Source organism: Megalobrama amblycephala, linkage group LG17, assembly GCF_018812025.1.
Source record: "Megalobrama amblycephala isolate DHTTF-2021 linkage group LG17, ASM1881202v1, whole genome shotgun sequence".
Taxonomy (NCBI): domain Eukaryota; kingdom Metazoa; phylum Chordata; class Actinopteri; order Cypriniformes; family Xenocyprididae; genus Megalobrama; species Megalobrama amblycephala.
In genome coordinates, this window is record NC_063060.1 from 41,977,586 (window position 1) to 41,988,545 (window position 10,960).

The 10,960-nt window shown below is 36.6% G+C and overlaps 1 protein-coding gene across 1 annotated transcript in view; it reads right to left on the reverse strand.

The window, feature by feature from the left end:
- Positions 1 to 3,063: 3,063 nt before the first annotated feature.
- Positions 3,064 to 10,960, reverse strand: part of slc7a8b (solute carrier family 7 member 8b) — a 16,435-nt gene continuing 8,538 nt past the window's right edge. Inside the window, exons 4-11 of the mRNA XM_048164227.1 lie at positions 10,868 to 10,960; positions 9,093 to 9,246; positions 4,827 to 4,950; positions 4,582 to 4,685; positions 4,405 to 4,501; positions 4,180 to 4,329; positions 3,842 to 4,019; positions 3,064 to 3,732 (exon numbers count right to left, since the gene is read on the reverse strand). The exon at positions 10,868 to 10,960 is cut by the window's right edge and continues 33 nt beyond it. Of these exons, the coding sequence (XP_048020184.1) occupies positions 3,638 to 3,732; positions 3,842 to 4,019; positions 4,180 to 4,329; positions 4,405 to 4,501; positions 4,582 to 4,685; positions 4,827 to 4,950; positions 9,093 to 9,246; positions 10,868 to 10,960 (995 nt within the window). The 3' untranslated portion in view covers positions 3,064 to 3,637. The remainder of the gene's footprint in view (positions 3,733 to 3,841; positions 4,020 to 4,179; positions 4,330 to 4,404; positions 4,502 to 4,581; positions 4,686 to 4,826; positions 4,951 to 9,092; positions 9,247 to 10,867) is intronic.

Below are 10,960 nucleotides of genomic sequence, written 5' to 3' on the forward strand. Positions count from 1 at the left end.
TCAGGTCACGATACGGTACGTATCTCGATACAGAGTTCACGATACGATACGTATCACGATATTTTGAACAAAATGAAACTGAAATTCAAACAAGATTTATTAAAAAAACATGAACAAATTTCAATAATTTCCCTTGTTGTACATACATGTTGTACATACAACATTTCAATAAAATAAATAAATATAAAATTTTAATAAAAAACTTCTGTATTCAAATTAACAGTTGAATAGGGCTGTCTGTCACTGAAAAAAAATGTTAAATTTAACATGAACTTAGAATTATGAATAGGGGCCGTTCACATATCGCGTCTAAAAACGCGTGGAAGGCGCGGCCGCACCGCTTCTCCTTCTTTCCAAAGCGCTTGCGCTCCCGTGGCGTCGGTCGTTGCTATGCAACCATGAACTGAGCTCTCCAAGAGGATCAGGATGTTTCTGCAAAGGATAAATGATTTCTAGCCCTTGCATTAGTTTTACTACGAGATATATTGATGGAGATAAGATATAAAAACCACCATGTACAGCTATGATCAGCTGTTCGGCTGAGCTTTTGATGTTTTGTTACGGAAAGGCCATAGCTGATCGGTTGATTCTTGTCACACGACCTGCGGTGCGCTTGCGGCATTCTGAGAAGTTTGAGAATTGCATGCGCGTCGCGACCGCGTTGATCCCATTATGAGCGCGCCTGCCGCGCGGCTACATTTTTTATAATAATAACTGACTTGCACGCGGAAAAGACGCAATATGTGAACAGCCCCACAGAACTTCTTAAAGCAAAGCATCGCAAGCGTCTTTTGCTTTTCTGTGAGCACAGCTGGTGCTGTGCACTGCGGTGAAAGAAAGCCACGACTTTTCTCACGCGACCATGTATGAGACTGACATGAGAAACGTTTAAACCTGCTTGCAAGATTCAATGTGTGCCCGAAACACTTACTGAACTAGAGAGCTGATTGAGACACACCATCTACGATAAATCGTTACACCCCTAATACTTATAGTAATTTAAAAATGTGGTAGCATTGGATCTGGACAGGAAGGATAACTCTGGGAGTTGGAAGGGGTGTGTCGCGATTCTGCCTTCTCACATCGCGATACAGGTTCGTGGACCTGCGTATCGCGATTTCGATTTCATATCGCATATCGTTACAGCCCTACTTGCAATTGCGAGTTTATATCTCAGAATTGTGACTTTATAACTCGCAATTGTGAGAAAAAAGTTAGAATTGTGAGAAAAACAGTCTAAATTGTGAAATATAAACTTGCAATTGTGAGATAAAAGGTCGCAATTACTGTTTTTATTTTTTTTATTTAGCGGCGGAAACGGGCCTCCATACAAGAGTGAATGTGTGCATATTTTTAAATAAAATATTATTTGCAAAGAGTTTAAATGGACTACTTCACCACTATAATTATACCTAGAACTTCTTTTGCCGTTTTTATTTCTTCTTTATTCCCTTAAATCCCTTATAATCCTTTAATTATTTAATTTCTAATTATTTAAAAAAAAAAAAAAATGTTCATAATTTACCACTTTGTTTACAAAATATTATTCTCCGACCCTTGTTCATGAGAGCACCACGTTGCATGCGTGTTGTGTTGATGATGTCTTTACCTTTCTGGGGCTTTAAAGTGGTAGTTGCGTAGACTGTCAATGGAGGGACAGAAATCTCTTAGATTTCATCTTAATTTGAGTTCTGAAGATGAACGAAAGTTTGACAGGTGTGGAATGACATGAGGGTAATTGAGTAATTAATGACAGAATTTTAATTTTTGGGTGAACTATCCCTTTAAACTCAACATAGCTCCATTTATTAAATAAAAAATACATTAATATTGTGATATATTTTTCAATTTGAATATATTTTAAAATAAAGATATTTGTGATCCTTCACAAATCATTCTAATATTGTTATTTGGTGCTCAAGTAACATTTCTTATAATTATCAATTCTGAAAACAGTTGCTGATAAATATTTCTGTAGAAACCGCAATGCATTTTTTTCAGTATTATTTCAAAAGAACATCATTTGTTTGAACTTGGAATCTTGTAACATCATAACAATATGTCTTTATTGTCACTTTTGATCAATTTAATACACTCTTGTCTAATAAAAATATGAATTTCTCAAAACCTACCCTAAACTTTTGAACAGTGGTGTAACTGTTCATTAGGTAGAAGTTACTGGTATGTATCAGATACTAGTCTTTCATAAAAAGGAACTTGGTAAACTGGAATAGGCTGTTCTAGTAGGAAGTGAAAAGTTGATATCTGAGCCCAGATCCACATAGAATGACAAGTTTACAATTTGTTGATAGAGCAATACTGTCGGGATAGTGATTAGAAAAGAAATGAGTGTCTAATGAACCTCTAGAGAGAAACACAACTGACATTCATTCATGCAGTATTTGTTCAGGATCTGAACTCTGCCAACTCTGATCTTAGACAGCACTGTGCATTGAGGGATTGGGGTGTAGATCTCACTTGTTTTCCTAAGAATGGACATGACTGTAGTGAAATAAAGTCACACTGTTTTAAACACTGTGGGTCTGTATAATAGCAGCACATTGTATAACATATTACATAATGTATTTTATCTGGTAGACGTCACACTAATTACCACATTCTGATTTTAAACGGCTTTAGTTTGTATAAATGTATTTCTTTTAACTTATAAAATATATTTAAACCTTGATAAAGGCCCTATAGTGCTGAAATGGGACAGTTTAAAGTAAAGTTCTCCAGTCAACAAACGGTGCTGGTTTTTACCTTCACTGTAAAGGCCAACAGTGTAACAGAGATCTGGACGTGTTTTGTTGTCCTTGTCCACCATGAAAGCAGGGTGTAGGATGTGGGTTGTGTAACACAGCAGGCTATTCTTCCCATTTACTCCTAAATTACAGACATTTTCCATGCTGGCAAGATTCCATGCCGGTAAATAACATGCATTTATTATACTGACTTCTTTCTTTCTTTCTTTCTCTCCTCATTTGCTGTTTCTGTTGCTTTGGGTCAAAATATATTTTCAAAAAGTCTTAAATGTGAATAAAAGTTAAACAACTGCACGCAACAAATGCAAAAATGTGTTTATTTTCACCATGATTACTCAGCCATTTTAAAACAGAGGGAAATTTGAAATTTAGGGAATACAAACACCAGAGACTGATCAAGAAAACATCAGATAATATGCTCGATATAAAAATACAAAATTCTCTGTATCAGTGGCAGCAACAATATTTTGTAACACTTTATTTTAAGGTGTTACTGAAGTTACATGCACTTAGTACAGTAATTGATGCATAATTACAATCAACTAAATCTAAACTAAACCTCAACCCTATAGTAAGTACATGTAGTTAATTAATATTACTCAGTAATTATTTGCGTAAGTATGCTTCAACAACAAGTGTAACCCAATATTTATACTGCATCTAATAATCTTGCCAGTGGGTGGCAGTATTGCATCAAGGACATTTCTTAAGGCCAGTCTTATAAATGAAAAGAACTACTTTTAAATTATTAAATTACTCTCCACAGTTGTGTGCATGTCTGTTTTGCATTTTCAAAACCTACCTAACTCATATTGCTTAAGATTAGCTGTTGAATAATAATCCATCAATGGATAAAGTTACTTCATGTAATCCTATCCAGCTTCCTCTTTGTCTTCATTTCCATCTCTGTCCTCCTCAGCGGGATAAACCACCATGCACAGCTTCTGCCCCAAGTGTGTCACTTTAGCTATGTAGACAGAAAACAGCAGGCTTTAGTAGCCTCCGCAGGCCTCATTCACAACCTGTGTGGTCTAATGCAAATGAAACTGACATTTGTAAATCATCTAAAGTCATACCAACAAAAGAGCTGAAGCTCTTGGGCTTGTTTTCCCAATATACGCCACATAGATATACAGGAACACCCGACAACATGATGGCCAGACCGATGCCGCACACCAGCGGCTCCGAGTACAGAGAGAAGATCAGCAGGAATGCCCAGAAAATCAGGAAAATTACTGGCCATGCCAAGCTCACCTGTGGAGTGAAACCTGTTGATTACAGTGAAGGACTACAAATGCACAGTACAAATAAATCTATAATTATACATAATTACTGTTCACGGCGAATGCTGACAGCTCTTGAGGTTTAACACTATGTCAAAACTACAAAATAAAGTAAATAAGATTAGCCGTACCTTGATTGGCCGATGTATGTCCGGTTCTTTGATGCGGAGCACAATCTGCCCGGCAACAGTGACTCCATAAAACAGGTAGTTGATGAAACCAACGTAGTTGATGAGGGTGTAAATGTCACTGGTGCACAACATCAGCAGAGTTGATAAACACTATAAAATAAACCAGTATTTGTTTAACATTCAAGCATCTTTTTGCATAATTTAGGGAAGAAATAAAGAGCTCACAGTGAAAAGCAAAGCGGGGATGGGTGTGCAGCGGTTCACGTGAATCATTGCCAGCAGACGGGGAAGATGACCCTCCCTCGCACCTGCAAAGAACAACCTGAGAAAGACTAACTGTCAGTCAACCTGATAATGATGCAGTGCAAACTGAAGGAGCAAATGAGAAACTTTAAGATTGACCGAGATGACGTGAAAAGGGAACCGTTGACCCCTCCGAAGGTGGACAGAGCCACGGAGATGGGCATGATCCATGACATCACCCCGAGCAGCTTTTCACCAAACGTCTGATGGAGATTAAAGAAGGCAAGAGAAAGGTGAAAACCGATCAAGTTTATACAGGTATAGCAGCAATAATGTCAGATCTGATACTGATGAATAGGCTGTTTAATGTTTCTAATGAAGGAAGTATTCAATAATGTTCTCACCACAGCAACAGCATTGGAGGCCAGCAGTTCCTGAGGGCTCATAGCTGTAACATACGCAATATTCGCAAACACATAGACAAAAGTGACCAGAGGGACTGAGATGAAGATTGCACGAGGCAGATTCCTGTAAAGAAAATTAAAACATGGGTTGAATCTTTATGGGCGAAGCCCGAGCGGGAATTCTACTGTATTTAAAAATTTATATTATGTACAGTTCTTCACCCCATTAGTTATACATTAATGATCATAAAAATGTCTGCATGTTCTCAGAAAAAATTAACAGCATTCTCAGTGGTGTTCACGCCGTCTCAGATGTTTCTCATAAAATGCCTCGGGAGAAATAAAAACAGATACAAATCACAGACATACAACAAACACGATAAAATGGCATAGCTCCGCTAACTTTTTCTTGGAAGAATTTGATGAGAAATCCTTCGGAAATCTCAGATTTTTTAGTATTGGTTTCATGATAAACCTTGATAATCCTAAACAGATACTGTTGAAATCTCCTCTGAAACATGAATTTACTTGATATATGAGATTTCTTTCTCACCAGACAAATGTGAGAAGCAGATTAGTTGCCAAAAGTCTCCATTCACTTTCCATTCAATTTCAATAAAGTCTAGGAGACAAATTGAGATCTCATTTATGATTTTTCCTTCCTATGGCTTCTCACCACACTGATTTGATGTCTTTTATATTATTAATGTCAATCGAATCGAGACACCAGATGAAACAGTTATGTATGTTGTTAATACGTGACAGTTTGTATGAAAAGTGACATTTTGTCACATACTGCTCTGAGACTTTGGTTGGCTTTAATAATGAAAATCCACAATCATAATCCAAATAACAGAGCAAACTACACTCTAAAAAATGCTGGGTTAAAAACAACCCAAGTTGGGTTGAAAATGGACAAACCCAGCAATTGGGTTGTTTTAACCTAGCAGTTGGGTTAAATGTTTGCCCAACCTGCTGGGTAGTTTTATTTAAACCAACTATTGTTTAAAAATTGCTATATGGCTAGCTTAAAATGAACCCAAAATAGTTGGGAAATTAAAAACCAGATGCAATTAGAGGCAACGATAATAGACAAAAGGTGAATGTTTATTAATAAGCTTTAATATTTTATTAATATAAATTTAATAGTTTATTAATATAAATTTATTAATAAGCAATTTAATAAATGTTTATTGTTTAATAATTATTCATTGAACATTAATAAATGTTCATTTCCAACATACTTTGGGTTAATTTTAATTAAGCACTACAGTAATTTTTAAACAATAGTTGAGTTAAATAAAACTACCCAGCAGGTTGGTCAAACATTTAACCCTACCGCTGGGTCTGTCCATTTTCAACCCAACTTGGGTTGTTTTTAACCCAGCATTTTTTAGAGTGTACCTAGATAATAACAAATCCAGGGAGACCATAACCGTAAGATCGAGATCATAACACGGAACCAGGATAAAGCGCTCAGAAATGCAGTGTAACACTGACAAGACTTCGCAATGAGTGAGTGAAAACTAGTGATGGGACGGTTGATACCGGGGCTCCGATGCTCCGACGCAGTTTTCAAAGCACTATTGTATCACATACTATATCAATGCTTGTATCGAAATGACAATCCCACGTGACTGATGTTTGAAGCTTTGAACTTCATGCAGTATCGGAAGGTCAGCTGGTTTGAAAAAATTGGCGCTTCACGAGCCCACCTGATACATAAAAGGGAAATAATTATCCTGTCACTTCAAGGGCTCTCAGTAGGAGATCAAGACATGCAAACAACTGTATTTTGAGAGAGAGAGAGAGAGAGTATGCAAGAGAGTAAGAGTGTGTGTGTGTGTGTGTGTACACTTATTTAGGATTCAGCAGAATAGTTTTGTGTCAACTGTAACCTCAACACTACACAGAAACTGAATGCACGTCACACCTCTATTGCATTTAATCATGTTTTATAGCTGAGACCCTGAACAGAATGTAAGGGCACACCCAAACAGCTCACCCAAAATATATTTTCAACTACTCACATCAATAATTAAAGGGTTAGTTCACCCAAAAATTAAAGGTGCCATCGAATTGAAAATTGAATTTACCTTTGGCATAGTTGAATAACAAGAGTTTAGTACATGGAAATTTGTTTAAAAGACCTCCGAAGAACAGGCAAATCTCAACATAACACGGACTGTTACGTAACAGTTGGGATCATTAATATGTACGCCCCCAATATTTGCATATGCCAGCCCATGTTCAAGGCATTAGACAAGAGATTAACGTCTGGATGTGCACAGCTGAACATCAGACTAGGTAAGCAAGCAAGAACAATAGCGAAAAATGGAGCAATAATAACTGACATGATCCATGATTACATGATATTTTTAGTGATATTTGTAAATTGTCTTTCTAAATGTTTCGTTAGCATGTTACTAATGTACTGTTAAATGTGGTTAAAGTTACCATCGTTTCTTACTGTATTCACGGAGACAAGACTGTCGCTATTTTCATTTTTAAACACTTGCAGTCTGTATAATTCATAAACACAACTTCATTCTTTATAAATCTCTCCAACAGTGTAGCATTAGCCGTTAGCCACTTTCAAACTCATTCAGAATCAAATGTAAACATCCAAACAAATACTATACTTATGCGATTAGACACGTTGCATGACGAACACTTTGTAAAGATCCATTTTGAGGGCTATATTAGCTGTGTGAAATTTGTTAGAGTCGAGAGCTCAGGAGGAGGCGGAGAGCACGAGCATTTAAAGGGGCCGCAGCCTGAATCGGCGCATTTCTAATTATGCCTCAAAATAGGCAGTTAAAAAAATTAATTAAAAAAAATCTATGGGGTATTTTGAGCTGAAACTTCACAGACACATTCAGGGGAGACCTTAGACTTATATTACATCTTGTAAAAAAAACGTTCGATGGCACCTTTAAATTTCTGTCATTAATTACACACCCTCATGTCGTTCCACATCCGTAAAACCTTCATTCATCTTCAGAACACAAATTAAGATATTTTTGATGAAATCTGAGAGTTTTTTTTCATCTCCCATAGGTCCAGAAAAGTAGTAAAGACATCGTTAAAATAGTCCATGAGACTGCAGTGATTCAACCTTAATATTAAGAAGCGACGAGAATACTTTTTGTGCGCAAAAAACAAAACAAAAATAACAATTTATTCAACAAATTTCTCTCTCCCCTGTCATTCTCCTATGCAGTTTACGTTGAAGACACATTGCAGCGCTTCCAGGTTCTACATCAGAATGCTGACTCATTATTGGCCAAAGCCGAGCCGGCATTCGGACATAAACACGGAAGCGCTGCACGGTGCTTATTGCGTCACCTGTATTTTTTCCGAGATTGTTGAATAAAGTCATTATATTTGTTTTGCTTTTGCGCACAAAAAGTATTCTCGTCGCTTCATAACATACCACTGTGGTCACGTTGACTATTTTAACCATGTCTTTAGTATCTTTCTATGGGAGATTAAAAAAAATACAGAGCCCCGGACAATCATGCGCATGATTTATAAATCGAGGGAACGAATTAGTAAATCGTGCACATGATTACATTTTTTTTTTCTTGCATGTCATGAAAAAAACCATAAAAAAACTCGAAGGTCTTACAGGTGTGGAATGACATGAGGGTGAGTAATTAATGACAGAATTTTAATTTTTGGCTGAACTAACCTTTTAAATTATGATCACATACTTGTATATATGATATTATTGATCAATATGTGAATCAATCACAAGACTACACATGACTCATGAAGGTCATGAGTCTCACTGGCACAAATTAATTTAGATTATATCAGATAGATCTGTATTGATCCCAGATTGATCCCGCTCTTGTATGTCACAGGCTTCCGAAGCCTTGTTTGGTCACGTGCTTTTTCAAACCATATATCCGCAATGATTTGTTAGATATGTCGGAGAAAACAAGTCTGACCACCAGATGTCGCTAATTGTGTTAAAAGCTTCGAGTAACTAAACATTTTTTCGCCACAATTTGATGAAAGCCTCAATTTCCCATCACTAGTGAAAACACATAATTATAAATGCAAATGAGCCGAGGCAATGGGTTATGGGAAATGTAGTTCATGATGGGAAAGCAAAAGAGACGGGAGGAGTGCCCTCTGGTGGAGATCATGGCCACTCCAGCTGGCGGATGGAACACGTATCTGCAAATAACATGCTGTTTTTTGTTTTTATTTTGTGACCGGCTGACTGTACATCATCCCTGACCAATGACAGTGTACCTGTAGGGGTCGATGAGCTCTTCTGTTACATAGTTAAGAAAGTTCCAGCCTGCATAAGCGAAGGAGCCCTGGAGGATAGCGAGCGCAATGCGGCCCATGTCATAGGGCTGGAAAGGCTGAAATGCATGTTCTGGCTCCAACCAATAAAAATGACCTGGAGACACAAAACACAGGAGCATGTTATGTGCTGTGCTTGAATTAATATGTAGAGAGTATCCAAATGGAATGGAGAAAGTTGTATTAACTACTGCATGATGAGTGATATTCTTCATTTACTGCAGGAAAGCATATTATGCACTGTAGAGTACACTTTCCATTATCAAAATCAATGGTTCTTTCTTTGAGGATTTGTTTGAGAAGGCATTCAGCGCTCCTTTTTTTGTCCTTGGGATATCAAGCACATGAAAGCAGCAGACTACAAACGGCCCAGCATGACAGTCGACTTCATGTGAGCCTGCCTGTGCTTAATGGATTTGTGCTCTTTTGTTTATAGTGCTAAAATGGGTCAAATATGAAAAGTATGCCTATGTAATACTCTTAGCTTAATGCCTGCCCTCTTATATTCAAGCCCTTTTATGTACACATCTAACGCTTCACATGAGTTAAACAAGCTTTCGTTGTTTCCTTGCTCTGATACATAATTTAGACTGTATTTATTTTTGCTCATTTTTTGCCATCACGACCCCCACAAAAATATGAAGCATCGCAACTGTTTTCAACACTAATAATAAATGTGTCTTGAGCACCAAATCTGCATATTATAATTAATTTTGAAGGATCATGTTACAGAAAATCACATAGATTACATGTAAAATATATTAAAATAGAAAACATTTCTTTCAAATTGTAATATTTCACAATATTGCTATTTTTTTTAATGCATTTCTGAACAAATAAATGCAGCCTTGCAGCAAAAGAGACTCTTTCCAAAACAAAAATCATACTGACCTCAAAATGTTTCCATGTTTTATGGGGACGTTCCATAGACATAATTTTATATTGCATGTATAAACTATATTCTATCCCCTAAACATAAACTTAAACACAACCCTCAGTAAACTTTCTGCATTATTACATTTTCAAAAAACATCATTTAGTATGATTTATAAACTGTTTTCCTCATGAGGACCAAAAAATGTCCACAAGATTCCTGGTTTTGCCATCCTGGAGACATTTTAGGAATACCTGAACCACACACACACACACACATATATTATATATATTATGGAGGGTATATTAATGTTCTGTCAGAAACATCTTGTTGTACAAAATACAAATTACATATTAAAAATTGCACATATCTCACTCTTTGAAATGCCAGTATTTACATACATGAACACATGTATATCATGTTTCTTTTTTGTTTTTTGTTTTTGCTGATAATGCAAAAATAATTAAAGAATATGTTCTGGAAATGTCAAGAACTAAAAACATTTTGGAATAATAAATTTGTGTTACTGTCATCAATTTTAAGGAAAAACTCAACTTGTCTGTTTGGTGATTTATGGTGAGGTTGATTAGAAAGAAAGAAAATTGCTTTATTATTTATGACTGCAGCTAAGACATATAAAACATTTGGAAAGCAGGAACTGAATGAAATAATACTGGAATGAGTTCTTGTATATGCAACCAGAAAATATGCTAAATATAAGGAGGCAAGCTGACATTTTTTTCAAATATAGAAAACAATACGAGTACATTATGTTTATCTGAGTGATGTTAATGAGTGAATGGATCTGATACGCTGCACCATGGACTGCACTGTTATTATTTACCCTTGCAGATCTGCACGATGCCCATAACGATGATGAGGCAGAGGGCGAGGAGCTTGCCTGTGGTGAACACATCCTGCACACGCGTCGCCCAGC